We start from the raw sequence: 17,730 nt of genomic DNA on the forward strand, positions 1-17,730 counted from the left end.
ACCCGGGTGAGTTGCGCATAGCCCAGGAGTCTTTTGCTGCCCTGTGCAGATCCCCCTCCTGCCCCCCATCTCTTATGGATGCAAAGGCAGTGTGCTGATCTGAGGCACAAGGGGCCAAAAGCAAAGCCCCGGGAAGAAATCACCCAGGGACGCCCCTCGCTGCCCTTGCGGTCTGCCCCATCCATGCTATGGGCTGGAAGCGCCTGTTGGAAAAGACACAGGAGGCTCCGTGCTCCTTCACCCCCTTCACTCTCAAGCGGCAGCATCCATGTCCATCGTTTCATAGTCGTTAGGGGCTGGAAGGGACCTTACAGATCATCGGGTCCAGCCCCCCTGCACTTTGGGCAGGAAAGACCACTGGAGTCAGATGACCCCAGCAAGGTGGGCATCAAGACGGGCATCCACATCCACCCGGGGAAGCGGAGAGCTCCCAGGACCCAGCTGGCAGATGGGAAGAGAGGCAAGCCTGGGTTCTGCGCTAGGCTTTCCCACCCAGACAAGTCATGGGACTTCTGCATGACACTAGAGCCATGTACATGAGACCATAGCATGATTTTGTAGGTACTGGTTAAGGTTGCTGCACAGGGGCTCAAAATCCATCCCCAGGCCAAAGTGCTTAGCCACTTCATGCTGCAACTCTCTCTGCACTGTGCAGACAGGAGGGCAATGACAAAAGGCATCTTTTTTGCATATTGTGATTCACCCATACATTCCCTGGACTCTCTTAGGACATATACACGTACCTACATACAGAAGCACTATGAGTGGCATACACCTGCCATCAACATGTGCACGCGCCGCATCCAGCTCCATATGCTAGGGCGGCGATTCTCAACCTTTTTAGGCTCGAGACACCCTCAATAGACTCACAGCCCCCCAGGAAAATGTCAGCTCTTCGCTTGCACGCATTTGTTTTTTTTACTACAGAAAAATAACAGCGAGTTTTTTGTTGCAAAGAACCCCAAAAGCCCACAAATAGTGCAGTGTGTTTTTAACATTGTGGATTCCTATTTGAAATCTCTGGGCTTATCTTATACAGAATCACTGGAGTCGTGTATTTAGGCACCTAAATATGACCCTATTCCATTAGGCTTAATTAGCACTGGAGGCTGGTGACCCTCCTTATGAAAGCAGATGGGTTAAAATAACTTTTCAGGGACTCGGGCAAGGTGCAGTGGGGTCGCACTGTGGCACTTAATTGCTGGAATAGGGCTAGAGGGTCTAACAAAATATGCCCTGATTTGGGCTGGTGCTTCTGCTGCCGTATGCTTGGTAAATACTATCAATACAGTAATGCAATCTGCCCAGCAAGGGTGCTGTGAGGGGTCGCTGGTAAAGGATGCTAGGCTTTCAACTTTAAGGGACTGTTTTCTGAAGACTTGCCGACAAGGGGTGGAAGAGCACACTAGTAGCCCCTGCTTCCTATCCAGTGCTTTCCATCTAGGGAGATCAAGGTGCTTCACAAAATAGCAGTGCATCGTTAGCCCCATTGCACAGATGGGGAAACAGAGGCACAGGGAGGGGCAGGGACTCTCTCCTGGGCACCCGGCCGGCCAGGCAGTGCTGGGGATTCAGCCCGAGTCCCAGTGCAGTGCTGCTGGCGTTGCCTGCCTTCACAGGGCCCCAAAGTGCTCGAGTGGATGTTTGCCATGTAAACAAGGCAGACTCCCTAATATGCAAAATGCCAAGGGAAAAGAGCTGGAGAAAAGGAGACAGAAGGAAAAAATGCTGCACAGCCCATTTCACTCATTAGGGTTATTGATGCTTCCTGTCCTGAGAACAGCGTGTTTCTGGTACAAATTAACGGCGCTGTGCTCAGCATCACCTTGCAATAATAACATCTACATGACCAGCAGCCCATGGCTGAAATTAAGCCAAGGCAACGTTCCTCTCTGCACTCCCCCGCGCCGACCATGGATCAAACCCTAAACGACACATCGTCCCCGGAGGAAAAGCCTCGGCAGAGATCACTTGGTGTTTTTCTTCTGCCGCATGGCAAGTCACAGATCTTGAGAGTAGGTCGCAGGCAGCTTGAGAAACCCTCTTGGAGCCCGGGCCTGTGAGCTGAATCCCAACCAGTCAATCCTGGAGGAAATGGGAGTTTTTCCCCCGCGCGCTGCCAGCGCTGTGCGCTTGTGGCGTGGTTAACAAGGCCACTTAGCTCCTAATGAAGGGCTCAATTAGGGCTGGGGACCAGCTACGAGCATCAGGTCAGGAGTAGCAGAGGGGGCTCGGATAGGGACTAGGCAGGTCAACCCTTAGGGATGCTTTACGAAATAGCGGAGCGTTGCTAGCTCCATTTCAAGGGATGGGACCGGTGGAAGAGCGGCAGCTCCAGGATGGTGCAGAGAAGGAAGCAGGAGCAATCCCACCCAACACATGGAGCACCCCCATGCCCTGCCGCATCACACCCTGGGCCACGTGTGCCAGCAGGTCCTCCTTTTCCTCCTTTTCCGACTCCTTTAAGACGACCTACCACTGCTGCCAGCTGGGAGAGTTATTCCTGGAGTTCAGCTGGGATGGGTGGAAGCCAGGAGGCACCGTTTTATAGCAGATGGTGCTGGGTTACAACACCCAAGTGCAGCGGGGCTGGACCCGATGATGTGTAAGGTCCCTTCCAGCCTATGACACTATGAAGGGCAAGGCCCCGAACTCTTGCTGGCCCGTGGGATAGGAGGAAGGCTCATTGACCCTGCCCTGTCTACCCATGCTAGGGCTAACTACTGTTTGACAGGGTCACTAGAGATGGGAAGCCACTTGCTGCCAGTGCCCCTTTGCAACTGGGTCCCCCAGATACCAAGGGTCACATCACAACCCCTCTAGGAAACAGTCCGTGTGCTATGATGCACATCGCTAGGCAGAAAGCAGAGAGGTCACACTGCTTCTTTTTAGTAGGACACTAAACAGCCATCCCCCGCCACCCCACTCACTCCACCCTGAAGCATCTTAGCATCTGGTGGTAGGACGCATCAAGGAACATCTGTTCAGCTGACCTGGCCTCCAGCCCATGCATTTACAACCAACCACAAAACACAGTGTTTAGCATCATGCTGCTGGAGAATGGCTGTGACCACAGCCCTTCCCAGAGGTACAATCATCTTCAGCCAGATGCTTGTAGGGGGCAACACCTGCCCAGGCAACGAGCTGTACTGACCACCCATCACTGCTGCTCAGCTTCACCCAAGTCAGGCCAATCTTGCCTGCAAACTGCACAGACCTGGGGACTTTCTAACCACCTGGAGAAATAAATTTCAGAGTCAGGAACAATTCATAAAATCATAGAAAACAAGGGCTGGAAGGGAGCTCAGGAGGTCACATCTAGTCCAACCCCTTTGTCTAAGCAGGACCCGCCCCAGCTGCATCATCCCTTTGTCTACCTCAGTCTTAAAAACCTCCAAGGATGGAGACTCCCCCACCCTGGATAACCTGTCCCAGTGCTTCACCACCCTCCTCGTGAGAAAGTTTTTCCTAATATCCAACCTCAACTTTTCTTGCTGCAACTTGAGCCCATTGCTCCTTGTCCTGCCGTCCGCCCCCACTGAGACCAGCCCAGCTCCATCCTCTTTGCAGCCCCCCTGCAGGGAGGTGACGGCTGCTGTCAAATCCCCCTCGGTCTTCCCTTCTGCAGACTAAATAAGAAAGTTGACCAAGAACATTTTGCCATTAAGATCTAGCTGACGAATATCTCAAATTGTGGAACATTTCACAACTCTTTGGACCCCTGCAGATCCCAGAGTTGAGCACCTTGACGAACTTGGAAGCGATTGGACTGGTCGGGTGCTAAATTTTGCAACTACATGGGAACCCGGTGGCTCTGAAACAAAAGGTATTTGTGAACATTTCATGCTGGGATCCCATCCTTGGAGAATGACAGGAAAATGCAAGTCCTGAGAGATCCCCACAGTCTGCGAGGGGTCCTGGCAAGACCCCGTCCCTCGCACAGATATCAAAATGGCCAGGTAACTTGTTCTCTCCTCAGTTCATAGATTCATAGAAGTTAGGGGCTGGAAGGGATCTCACGAGATCATCAGGTCCAGGCCCCCTGCTCTTAGGCAGGAAAAGTTTCTTGGGACCCGGTCTACTCATGGCCCAGACTTTCCAACAAGGGGAAGAGCTTATTTAAGGATTAGAGGAGCTGGGAATCAGGACTCCTTGGCCTCTATTCCAGGATCTAGGGGGTACATTTTCAAGAGGCACTAGCCCATCCAGGACATTTTGGGGGGCTGAACACATCTGAAAATCTGTCCACCAGTGTCTCAATGGATATTGCCAGGCACTGGGAAACTCCAGCTTCCAGTGGTCCAGGAAAGGTGTCCCTCTGTGCCTCCCTTTACCAAACTGGAAATCATTATTAACATCCAAATGCTGTGGGCTGTATTCAAGTGGGCAATATATCTGGGTGAAAGGAGCTACATAATTTCAAAGAATTATTGTTTAATCGAAGTATTTCTGCTTCGTCGGTTCCCTGCGGTAATGGACTGGATTTCTGTATGCAGCTTGGTAGAAAACAAAGCAAAAGATAACAATGATTAAACCAGTAGAAAATTGGAGAGAGATAAAGGGAAGGAAAGCAACCAGATGAAGCAGGTCGCACAGCTGCTTCTCGTGGACCAGAGAGGAGAAAAAATGGATTTCATTTGAAAGGGAGCGTTTTCAGGAGATCTCCTCAACTTTCTTTTGAATCCTCAGAGCTAAAGCTTTTCTCTGCAGCTCGGCTACAGAAATGATGACTGCCTCCTTGTTCAGCTAACAGGTGATAGGAGGTGCTTCATTTTAAACCTGCATCTTGATAAATTGGAGAAACTACCTTAACTTAAAAACAAATGCAAAGTCAGGGGAAACGGTGCTCGTGCTGTCTCCAGCACTGGTGAAACCTCACCTGGTGTGCTGCGTCTAGTTGTGGGCCCTGTGCTTCAAGAAAGACGTGGACATAGCGGGAGGAGTCCAGTGGAGAGCAGACAAAAATGACTGGAGGTCTGGGGAACACGACTGAAGAAAAAAGGTTGAAAGAACAGGGATTATTTAGTTTGGAAAAGGCAATATTGGGGGTGGGGGGAGGATTTGGTACCATTCTTCAAAAAGGGGTGGTCTTGCCTCGAGCAGGGGCTGGACTAGACGTGACCTCCTAGGGTCCCTTCCAGCCTGACTTTGCTGCGAGTCTACGGCTGAAGTCAATTCAGCTAGAACAGATGCTTAAAATTAGGCACACGCTTAAGTGCTTTCCCCAGCTGACCCAGGATCTACTAGAGTTGAAGGTCTGCTGCGATATCCGTGTGCAAGATGCTAAGTGCCCACTAGTCCTATGGCTTACAGAGCACTCTGCCCTGCCCATGACAGGATGCGGCTCCTAGGACACGTTCGAGGTCCAGGGGACGTAAGCACGTGTGTAAATTTAAAGCAGATGCTTATGCATTTTGCTGAATCAAGGCCTGAATAGGGACACATGGTTTGTATGCATTTGCCTACTGACGTGTCACACCATCTCCATGGGAAAAAAGACCCTTGTATGGATGGGAAGGGGGCTTTTCAAATGGAAAGTTTTCATTCCGCTTCTAATAGTCACCTTGCAGAAAGGGCCCCTCGGTGTTGGCTCCGGCACATGCGGACTTGGCAGCAACTCAAGCCCGGCTAACTGTCTAACCACTTTTGCTGTTGTTCCCCCAGATACACCAAGATGAAAACAGCCACCAACATTTACATCTTCAACCTGGCTCTAGCGGACGCGCTGGCCACCAGCACGCTGCCCTTCCAGAGCGCCAAGTACCTGATGGAGACCTGGCCTTTCGGGGAGCTGCTCTGCAAAGTCGTCCTCTCCATCGACTACTACAACATGTTCACCAGCATCTTCACCCTTACCATGATGAGCGTGGACCGCTACATCGCTGTCTGCCACCCAGTCAAGGCCCTGGACTTCCGTACCCCCACCAAGGCCAAGATTATCAACGTCTGCATCTGGGTCCTCTCCTCCGTGATTGGGGTGCCCATCATGATCATGGCCGTCACAAAGCCTAAAGGCAAGTGCATCCGTGCATGTCCCGCCAGCTGCCCAATGTGGTGCCTTGAGCTTACAGCAAGCCGACTCGCCTCTCCCATAGCAGAGCTAGCATTTAGATGCCATCCTACACCACATCCATGAAGGGTGGGCTTGGCATTAAAGCCATTGGGTGGGACATGGAAGATTTAGGTACAAGTTTTTGCTCTGCCATAGTCTCCCTATGACTCAGAGTCCCGCTGTGCCTCAATTCCTTGCCTGGGAATGGGAACACAGCTACGTGCTGCACTTGTCTGCCTGTTTAGCGTGAAGTCTTCAGAAGAGGGACCGTCTCACACTATGCATTTTAGCATTGCCTGGTCTCTTTGATGGCTTTCGGGGCTGCCAGACTCTAAAGCGATGCAAATGGCTCTGGGGCTTCATGTTTGGCAGCCAAACCCAAAGCAGGCATTATACTGAGGATGGCAATTATCCCAGGCAGCCTCTCTGTCTCGGTAACACCTGGATACCAAAATCCATGCATACAACAAAACCATCCCACTGCTCCTTCATGATCCTTCCTGTGCTTTATCTGTTTCATTGCCTCCCCACTTGCCCTTTTCCCTTACATCTGTATGGGGCAGTTAATTCGGATTAACTAGTCCTGCAGAGTTTAGCTCTGCGCTGCAATTCTCTTATCCTGGAATAATTGGGGCCTTTTCCCAAATTAGTTTAAATCTACCTCTGAACTGGAATAAGATCACTTAGAATCAAGTGCATATTTTCCGAAGCAAGGACAGATGCGGATGGAGTTGATTCGGAATAAGAGCACGTTTGGAAGGAAGATAGTGTACCCCATTTCCATAAAAATACCTGCCATAACTAGCCGTCTCAGAGACTGAATGAGGCACAGAGATCCTTCAGACTGGCTGGTTTTAACAGCTGGTCGGAAGAGTTTTATCACTGCACGGCTATCCAGTGCAGCTATGAACCAAAAAGGTACTCATGTGCATGCATCACAGTAGCACCTGGAAGCCCAGATCAGAGCTCACGGCCCCACAGCAGTCGCACACAAAACAACACAGTGCCCCTGCCCCCCAGAAAGCGTACAACGGCAGTGTGCAATGCAAAGCCTTACAATAGATAGAGTGTGCAAGACTGATTTTACAGGTAGGGAAAAATCAGACGGTGAGAGGTGGCATGAGCTCCAAAACCTGCCCTGAGACCGTGCTGAAGTTTGGAGCGAGCATTTAGGCTTGGGGGTCTTTGATTCTGCACCCAAGACTAGCTTGGGTCCCCAAGGCTAGCTTTGATTCGGCACCAGAGGTTAGCTTAACATGTTGCCGGACTTTAAATGAGTCCATGGTAGCACCCACAACGGGACACAAAAGCCGTCTGTCCTTGCCCCTGGGCAACCTCGCATCTCCAAGGTGCTCCTTAACCTGACTCCAGTCAAACCAAGGGCACTGAGGAAATACAGAGGTGAGTGCTTTAGAAATGCTGGCCGGCACCAAAGAGGTCGGCAAACGCAGCTCTGAAAGCATTGGACTCTCCAGAGCTTTTAGGTATATTGATACCAGTGAGGGTTTCTAAGCTGCTTTCCTTAGCAGGAGGCACGGAGAGGCACGGGGCAGGGAGGTGGTGGCTGAGGAACAGGCAGGATTCAGGCTGGTACTACTCTTCTCTCTCCCCTACAGACGGGATGGTCTTGTGCATGCTCCAGTTCCCCGACCCTCCCATGTACTGGGACACGGTGACCAAGATCTGCGTGTTCATCTTTGCCTTCATGGTGCCCATCCTGGTCATCACCATCTGCTACGGGCTCATGATCCTGCGCCTGAAGAGCGTGCGTCTCCTCTCGGGCTCCAAGGAGAAGGACCGCAACCTGCGCCGCATCACCCGCATGGTGCTGGTGGTGGTGGCGGCCTTCATCATCTGCTGGACGCCCATCCACATCTTCGTCATGGTCTGGACCCTGGTGGACATCGACAAGAAGAACCCCTATGTGGTGGCCAGCTTGCACTTCTGCATCGCCCTGGGCTACACCAACAGCAGCCTCAACCCCGTCCTTTACGCCTTCCTGGACGAGAACTTCAAGAGATGCTTCCGGGAGTTCTGCCTGCCTTTCCGCTCCCGGATGGAGCAGAGCAGCTTTTCCCGGGCAAGGAACACCACCCGGGAGCGCGTGTCCACCTGCACGCCCTCCGAAGCCCTCCACAAGCCGGCATGACTAGACATGGACAGCCACCGCCGGGGCTCCCGCGGGCGCAGAGGAGAGGACCTGCACTCGGAGGTGACGCAGGTCACCACCACCGAGTTCTAGCGGAGGAGGCGGAAGGGGAGCACCGGTGTTGGAGGAAGGGCAGCCGGCGCAGGACTTGATTTCTTTCCTTCTTTTTTACAAAAAAAAAAAGCAATTGCAACAGCTTAATCTGCTACGAAGCAGCCGGGCTGGATCAGGCATTCACAAAGCCACAGACCCTTGGGTGAGGATTTCTAAGGCTTGAGGACGGGGAATGGGAGGATCTAGAGGCTCTTCTCTCAAGCACCCCTGGGTCTGCACAACAGCTAGTCTGGAGGTGGAGGACCGTGCAACCCAGTAGCGCCAGCACCATTGCACCACCCCTCACCCCCGCCAAGCAGCCATTTTGGATGGGGGGAACTTATACATTCATACACTGTAAGGCCGGACAAGACTTTGGAAGATCATCAGGTCCAGGCCCCTGCACCAACGTGCGTCACTCTTGGATGAAATACCGATCTCTGGGCGCCCTTTGTACCGTGGCTGGCCAGATATAAAATGCCAACCTGCCAATAGCAGCCAAGTCTCGAGCACTCGAACTTTAGGGTTTCTTCCTCCCACCACCAGCAGGCTACAATGGTGGAGAGACCCCTTCACGGAAGCCACCGGGCCACGGCAGGTCCTGCTTCAGAGCCCCACAACAGCGTTTTGGATCGAACGACGGCACAAAGACGTCTCGGGCCGGGAGGTGCCCTTGTCTCTTTTCGTTCCCGTTCCAGCTTTATGTACAGTGGTCCCCAATGCATCCTGCTCTGGTCCTCCCCCAGCCCTGCAAGGAGAGCGGAGCACGCACGGGCCCCCATGCCTTGTACATAGCTCCCCTCGAGCAGCAGTCAGGAGGCAACGCCTGGCTGACACGGCCGCTCGCCTCGTACCCCATCGCTCTTTTCTCTGCAGAGCCCCTTGCTGCCTTACCCGATGCCAAGCGGTGCACACAGGATCCAGCCAGCCCCCCTGCTGCAGCGGATCAGCTGAGCCAAGGGGTTTAATCTTGCAGGCAGATCATGCAAGGGGACGATCTGGGAGGACAGCTGCTCTGGGTGGGACGACGTGCTGTGAGTACAGCGTGGCCCCAGGAACTGGGCTTGTAGCTCTGCCGCAGCTTTGGGCAAAGGGCGAGCTCTTAAACAGCTCTCTCTTGCCCTTCCCAAAGGATGCTAAGCACAAAAGCTCTTTAAGGGACTTTTCCCAAAGGAGATCCAGCCTCCTGGCCCGACGTCCTCTTCCGTCAACGGGGGCTCTTGCAGGCCGGAGGGTCTGAGCCGCACCACCTGCTAGATAACGGTCCTTGTGTTTGCCTAGATCCACTCCTGAGGCTCAACCCTCCAATGCATGCCCCAAAGCTAGGGGCCCTGGTCACACCTTTCAGCATGGGAACTAGCATGCAGGTGCCCATTGCAGGCACCTAAATACTGATCTGGGGCTCAGAGGAGGCTTGAGCTACAGCAAGTGAAGGCCACTTTGTTCTCATATAAGGTCTCCCCCATGGAAGTGTCATGAGCTTTCACTTCTGTGCATTGACTTCACGCCCTGGTGCCCACGCTCCTGCTGACAAGTCCTTCGGGTCTTCAGATAGAGTTTGAAAATCAGATCTCTGGTACCACAGAAAAATCTTGCTGGAAGGGATCTCAAGGAGGTGACATCTAGGCCGAGCCGCTGCTCACGGCAGGACCAACCCTGGCCAAGCGCTCGGATAACCGTCACCTAAAAATATCCAGGGTGGAGAGTGTACAAGCTCTCCAGGTGACCTGTTGCTGTGCTTAGCCACCTGCCTCAGTAGCGAGAGCTTTGCTGCTCATCTCTGTGAAGCGCCAAAAGACCCCTTGAATAGCCAACCCACGCTCTGCATGTGCCTGTGCCACTTAATACCGGACACGAGCTCTATAATTATTATTTGTGTTTTGCTAGCATCTGGACACTTCATTCAGGTCACGGCCCCATGGTGTTAGATGCTGTACGCCGTGCTCGAACCACTGCATCCAGATCCCGACCTGAATCTCAAATACAGGATATAGGTTAAATGTGCACCAGCCCAAGCCAGGAGCCTGTCTGTGTTGTGCACATCTGGACAGGATATTAGGGTGCAGGTTTTCAAGGCTGGGCTTATTTTTGGTTAGTACGTGAGACTAGAGCTGGCCAACTTCGCAGGGCTTTTGCCAGTTCCCTCAACCGCTATGCAAGAAGGAAGAGCATATTTGGGCATCACTACACAGAGTTGATCCAGGTTGGAGACAACCAAAGGAAAGCAAACCCTGGAGGCCTGATTCTCCACTGCCCTGCACCCTTTGCACTGTGTAAAACGCTCTCAGGCTAGAGCGGTCACATTTTATATCCACATGCCAAGGTCTGGGGCAATGCAAACTCAGGCTTCTATGTCCACCTCCACAGATATGAAGTGCAGAGAGATCTCATTACAGCGGAAGTGAATGAGGCCTTCGGGTTCCTCTGTAAGCATTAGATTAATTATGGACTGGTATTACCACCCTGTGCTGCAGGTGAGAAGCTCCTCAGCTGACAGAAGCAATAGGGCTCTAAGCAGCTGATCCCACTGGCTTCCTCAGTCCCAAGGGAAGGAAGAGTTTGCAAATGAAGGAAGAGTTTGCAAATGTGAGGGGAAAAAAGTGACACAGAAGGTGAAGAAGTCACTGCTCTTGCTTCCCCTGCTGCTCTCTTTCCAAAAAGAAAAAAAAAAAAAAAATCAGAGTTGTGAACAAAAGGTGCACACGTAATGTCTGAGAACTGGAGAGCATCTTTTTAAGTCTATGAGCCTTTCAGGTATTGCATATTGCTGTCTGCCCCACACCCTGCAGTTCAGCAGTAGATTTGTACTGAACCCTTGCATCCAGCTAACAAAAAAAAAAAAAAAAAAGTGCTATTTAGGCTTCAGGGTTCCTTTGAGGTTACTTCAATTTGATCTTTGGTCCATGCAATGCAAAGGACACAGCAGCAGGAGCGTCAGGAGGGGACCTGCTGTCTCTAGATCGAGACCTTCCAGAAAGAAGAGCCAAGAGAATCAGGGATTTTTGCAAGAGTGAAGTGACCAGCGATGTTCCCGAAACCCGTGCTTGTTCCAAAACCGCTCCTTTGCAGAGACCCCGAATTGCTCAGAGAAACTCTACCCTTGGACAGACCGAGGCATGTGAGGGTTCAGGGCATTTGCCTTCTGCGCGCAAACGGGAAGATGCTGCCACCAGCCGGTGCAGGAGCCGCCCCGCTCGCTCAGGGGTAGAAGCGAGTGTTTTGAGGCTGACGTGCTATTTGATGGGGATTGCTAAGCACGCGGAGGTGATGGAGCCTAGGAACCAAGCAAAACTGACTCATTTGCCAGCTCAGCTTGAATTTTGGCACGGCATCATGATAAGCACATGCTTGCTGAATAAAAGCCCAAGTCAGGCTGAGCACATGCATACCACTGCAGTCAATAGGGAATGACCCTACCAGGCAGCTTCCTAAATAATCTCCTGAGCTTTATGTGAGGTACAGCAGGCCAAAGGCCTCAAAAAAGCTCAGACTCCTTAAAAGTCTCCAAATGCTACATCCAACACCAAACGTAGTAGGTAAAGCTCATATTTGGAGCAGCCTCCACCACAACAGAGCTTTAGGGCTGCAGCTGCCGCGCCAGCTCTCATCGTGAAGCCGGGACTGGGCAAGCTTATAAAATCCATTTTTTTTTTTTTTCAAAAGGACAAATCGAGGGAAATGAAAGAAACAACAATAAAAAGCATGAACAAACTACCCCGCTGCTTTCGATAACGGTCTCGACTCCTTGTGGCGACGTCAGTTCAACATGCCATCGACCGCAGCAGGGAGGGAGCCCTGTTCAGCTCTTCTCGACAGCAGCCAAGCGACCCGGAAAGCACATGAGCAGCTACCGTCTCCCACGCGAGCGCAGCAGACGAGGCTTGGACGGACACTTCATCCACGGCCATGAGAACGGCACCAGAGCACTGCTGAGACAGGTTGGCACAGCTCTCCGTCACTGCAGAACAGCGCCCGCGTGCCTGGCACAAACCCCTGCCCGCTCTGAGCTAGAGCTGCTCACTTTTACTGACAGCGCAAAGGTGGGGTTCCCCCCCGCCCCCCTCCAGGGAGCCGGGTGGAAACCACACAGCTCGTAGGGAATCAACCGCAGGCAGAAAAGAGACGGTGCCTGCTCCCGCTCTGCACATCACCCACACGCGCGCCCGGTCCCCGCTGCACGAGCCCTAGGGCTGGCGAGTTTGCTCAGTGACGGGAAGGACCCAAAGCTGGGGGTTTAAGAGCCCAAATGGGGTTTGCATGGCAGAAGGAAGCTGGCAGGTGCCCAGTGGGGTTAGTTTGAACTGGATGCCACTAGAAGACCTAGGTGCCCAATAGACAGTGGGGCACCTCCCCACTCAAAGCAGGCAACTAGCATTAGACGTGCAAATATTTCTCTCTCTCTTCTCTAAGCCACCTCAGCGAGACTTCACTTTGCAAGCTCTAGCCCACCTGTGTGATGAGTGTGTGTTGCCCAGAGGCTGGATCAGGATCCAGGATGCCCGAGTTCAATGCCAGGCTCCTCCGCCGATGGATATGCTACCCATAGCTCTATCTTGAGCCGGACAATAAAAGTTAGGTTATCCCACATGGCAGCCCAGCCTTGAACATTTTGGCTTTAGCCTTGCCGTGCCTCAGTTTCCCCAAGTGGCACTTGCCAGGGGTTATGACAACAAAACTCCCCTGTATTACTGCAGCTTCTCCAGGCCGAAAGCTTCAACCCACTGTTCTCTGGACTGGCCTCAATCTGCATCTCATTGGGGGAGCTTTAACAGTTTGCATCTGCTGAGATCAGCCTTATTCAATCAGCTACATATACAGAGTCCATATTAAAGCATCTCACCCTGATGCAAGACAGGTTAGAAAGCAGCCATTTCACGGGGCTGGGAGGTTTCAGCTCAGCTTAGTGAGCAAGATCTGGCATGGGAGAGCTCTAAAGCAGACCCCTCAAAGCCCAGGAGAGCAGGGAAGAGAGACCTGGATTAGCACTTGGTCCTTTTGAGACCTGGACTCAAATCCTTCATAGGAGACGGCGTGTTCAGTCAGTCCCCTCTCTGCATGCATCCCCCACCAGGAAACATGGCCCAGTTCACTCCCAGTATCACAAGACCAGCGTGGGGATGACATGGGGTGCTAGACCCCTTAACTGGGGTGTACGCTACAAAAGCGATGGGTGTGCACTCATTTTCACAGCATCTACCCAAGCCGTGCTCCCTTCGAGGGGCTCAGCCCCTTAAACCCCAGATCTTCAGTCTGGTTATTTATAGGCATCTTTATCATGGGGGAAATCTCTATTGGCTTTGTCCAGATTGTGGGCAAATCAGACCCCTGAAGCTTCGTTTGCTGCTGGTGAATTTATATGGTTAAACACACCAGGCATGGGCACGACACATTTTCGGACCTCTGATCAGTGGGCAACTGAAAGCCAGGCAAGCTTTTGCTTGGATTTCAATGAGCTTTGCAGCAGGTCTTACCTTCATGAGATGTCTTGCAGCCCCTAAGGCCTGATTCTGATCCTAGCTGACGCTGGGCAATCAAGAGGGGGAACTGCTGAAGTCAGTAGGGTTGCAATGACACGCAAGCAGACACAGGCCCTACGTCCATTCATCCAGCTGCAAACACACATGCAATGAAGGTGAAACCAGGACAAGCTGGAGGGTTTTACACCTCCAGCTGGAGAGACTCTTGGCTCCCAGCACAACCTGCTTTGTGTCTATTTGCAAAGAGAAACTAGAGTATTTACAGCTGTATAAAAGTGTACATAGCTCTCTCCGCACGTAAGGAAGCAACTTGATACTAAACCCGGCCGTGTCCTGGCTCCACTACCAGCCCGTCGCGGATGGTGGTGCTGGAGCGAGGTGTGCAGGGCAAGTCCGTGAGCGCTGAACCAGTGAAGGTGCAACAAGCAACCCGTGACCTTGTCCAAGCACACGAGCTAATCGTTGTGGGCCTGACCCTCGTGACAGCCTCTCTGTACTGGACACCTGCCATACTTTGCTTTTGTCTTTTTCTTTTTTCTTTTTTTAAAATAAAGTGAGTGCAAGTTCCCAAACTTCCCGATTCTTGGCCCAATTGTCTCCTCTTAGTGGGGGTGGTTGGGGGGAATGTGAACGGGAGGTTGGCCACCGCGCAGGAGGCAAGAACAGGGAGCAAAATCAGCAGGGCTGAAGCAGCAAAGCCTCAGACTGCCCCAGTCTGCGGGCAGGGGTATGATGTGGCTCCTAACGCACCTGGCAGCTGCCCCGTTTGGGGCTTTGTCTGCAATATAGCCCCTGGAGGTTGTTGCAGCAGCTGGGGGCCACCAGCAGCCACCCACCCAGCCAGGGACCTTAGCCACACACCCAGGCTCTCCTCTAGGAAGAGATGAGATGCAGCAAAACTCATTCCCCAAAAGTCCTAGAGGGAAGTCAAGCCGAGGCCTAGGGAGAATGACTCCCACCAGCATCCTGCACAGCCTTGAAAGATACCTTTGAGTATCCAGGAAAACTGGTTTCAGGCCCGTTCACACGGGGAGCCTTTGAGACCGAGGCCACCGTTCCCAAGCAATCCTTCCTCCCTGCAGCAGACCCCGAGGTGCGCTGGAAGGGAGGACGGGCCCAGCCACCCAGGGAGAGCAGCCGGTGCACTGCAGATGAATTCAGCATTATCTCTGTAAATAATTGGACAGCTTTCAGCGGCGCGCCCTGCGTGCGCGGCTCTAAGATGGGTCTGGTTCGTGGAGCTGCTGGCGCAGGGCGCTGGGACCCCCTGCCCTCGGCGGGACCGAGCCCCGCTTCGCAGGAGCAGGTCCCTTCTTCCCGCAGCTCTGGAGAGCGCACCGCCGCCCGCGGAGAGCGAGCAAGTCAAGCCCCCGACCCCGCACAAGCGCGCGGGTCCCGGACGCAGCTCGTCTCCCTCGGGTTGCGTGCCCCTCCGCACGCCGCGGCCCTGCCCTCCTCGAGGAGCACGAGCGTGACTGACTCGCCACCTTCCAATTAAGGAAACGAAGGCGTAACCATGGTTTCGGTCCAAAGATGCGCCCCCCTTCTCCAAGAACGTGACTTCAAACCCATCGGAGGTCCGGCCTCGGACTCGGCCTCGCTCTCCCGGCCCGAAGCTACTGCCCGGCTCAGCAGGAGGAAGGCAGGGCTGGGGGACGACCGTGCTCGGCAAACCGAGCCACCAGCTTTCCCAGACAAGTCTGCGTGCACGAGGCCCAGCTCCATGGCAAACCTGGCGCTAAGCATCGCTGTGTGAAGGGTCACGGGCTGGCCTTGGCAGCTCTTCATTAGATCTGCTGAGGTTAAACCCGAACCTGCCTCCGTCTGTTTGCAAAGGGGATCGGGGTGCCGTGGAGCTGCAACGACTCGGAAGGGGTGTTTGTCCCCACTGGCTAATCTGAACATGACCCGGCCCAAAGCCCCCTGGACACCCCGTGATTGCAGCCAGAACCGTTCTCCCCTTGTCCTTCAAATATCTACTTAACGATGCCCCGCGGCCCACGGCCCCTCACCGCACCACACGCCAACGTCCACTGCAAGTCTGACTTTGCTGGATAACGGGAAAGCGATAAGAGCCACGGGCTGATCCCTTGCAGCCTCTCAGCTGGAGCAGCACGTGCCTGATAGGCTTCTCTTAAATTGCTTTAGCCTCAGTTGCAAGCATTACAGAGACATTCGCTGCCCGTGCAACATGCATGTTCTGCGTGATTGTCACATGCGTGCAGGCTTACGTGTGCAAGGGGGGCAAGAAGAGGGCTGAGAGGAGGAGCTGGGATGGCTTTTGCTCATGCCCCCCAAGGGCACAAGTGGGGTGGAGCACTCCTGAGCTCAGTCTCCTGCCACGTCTGCACCAGCTCTGGGGCTACAGGAGAGAAGGTGGAGGTGGGAAGGGCTGTGGAGATCCCGTGGCAGCGTGGACACTGTGACATGCACTTGAAGCGGGGGAAGACTTTAAAAATAGCTCATTCCAGGGGGGAAAAACCCTTCTGATCGAGGCAAGGTTGGAGGCATTTTCAAAGGAGCCTGAAGGACTCAAAATCCCAGAGTCTGGCTAAATTGCAACTCCAGGACTACAGGTTACCCTCCCGTTTACCCAGGGGAAGCTTGAGAGGCTTTAGCAGAGTCACTGCGGATGATCTGGGGCAGCAAAGGAGCTTGGGGCACCTCCACGGCATCCCCACGCCCGTCCTTTCTGGAGCTGATGCACATGGCCTACACCTAGGTGCTCAGGGCTTATTGTCCCAGGAGCAAGCCAGAGGTCTCTGCTACCCAGCGAGAGCTACTGGCCCCGGAGCATGTTTGCAGCCACGGCCCTCGGTTCAGAAAACAAAATTCATCCCTAGCTATGGGTGCTGAGCACTGGAAAGCCAGGCCCTGAGCTCTTCAAAAAACCCCAATCCATGTCTCAATCACCTACCTACGTCGTTGCAAGAATAGACCCCAGCAGCGCCGACCCCCTCACTTCAGTCCTGCCCCTTCACGTCCAGTCAATGGAGCTTATCAGGGAATTGCCCGAGTGCCGAGAAACCTGTTACTGCAGGCCATTGCGATATGGTTTTATTTCAAATAGCCCAGCAGCCCCACTACAGCCCAAATTAGGTTTGTAATTTAAATGTAAATGAGGATTTAGAGGGGAAAAAATGCAGCAGAACATAGTCTAGAGCTGCCTGCCGCTGGTTAATAAGTCTCTGGAATTTAAGCGTTTATTACTTCTGTCATCTCAACTTACAAAACGCGGTTCTTCATCTCTTAAACAATGCAAATAGTGCTGGAGGGATGAGATGAGACAGGGGTAGGGCTTAGATCTCCACGCGTTTCTGTCCCGCTGAATGATCGGCTTACTTGGGGAGTAACACGACGAGATTACATCCCCAAACGACAGCTGCAAGAGGCTTGCAGCGGCAAACGAACCAGGGGAGAAGGGATTGTGGCGCAGCGCTGAACAGCTGGGGGCTGAGGCCTGTATCAGACATTTAACTGCGGGCTCCCTAAACTGGGAGGCACGAATGAGTCAACCCAAGGCAGCGAGAGCTTCTCTTACAAGTACCGGGACGCTCCTCCATCGATTTTGGGCAGGTATCCGGCACCACTCGTGGGGGGGAAAATGCTAGGGGAGAAACTTCACCTGTCCTTGGATCCTAGCCTGCAGAGATGAAGATCCTGATTACGGTGCAGAGACCTGCCGGGGGTGGAGGAGAGGCTAGCAAACATCTGAACCACGTGGCATCAGTAATTCATAGAGGCTTTGGGTCTGCTGTTTCTGTCAGTGGCAAGAAAGAGGAGGCTTCTCTAACTGCCTGGTTGGCCAAGGGCCTAACGCCACCCCGGCAGCTCGGTGCAACGAGCATCGTGCAGGCAGCTGGCAGGACACTTGCACTGCTGCTCCGCTTGCGTGTGCGAGGGCAGGACACAGCCGGGCAGGACTGACGGCGTGCGGAGACGGCTTTGCACATCGGCAA

General features: G+C 53.4%; 1 protein-coding gene across 1 annotated transcript in view; it reads left to right on the top strand.

Moving 5' to 3' along the window:
- The window catches only part of OPRD1 (opioid receptor delta 1), a 30,062-nt gene extending 16,405 nt beyond the window's left edge, over positions 1–13,657 (top strand). Inside the window, exons 2-3 of the mRNA XM_019547938.1 lie at positions 5,665–6,014; positions 7,669–13,657. Coding sequence (XP_019403483.1) covers positions 5,665–6,014; positions 7,669–8,201 — 883 coding nt within the window. The 3' untranslated portion in view covers positions 8,202–13,657. The remainder of the gene's footprint in view (positions 1–5,664; positions 6,015–7,668) is intronic.
- Positions 13,658–17,730: the final 4,073 nt, after the last annotated feature.

The sequence above is a fragment of the Crocodylus porosus genome, unplaced genomic scaffold, assembly GCF_001723895.1.
Source record: "Crocodylus porosus isolate Cpor-Errol unplaced genomic scaffold, CroPor_comp1, whole genome shotgun sequence".
Classification (NCBI taxonomy): Eukaryota; Metazoa; Chordata; order Crocodylia; family Crocodylidae; genus Crocodylus; species Crocodylus porosus.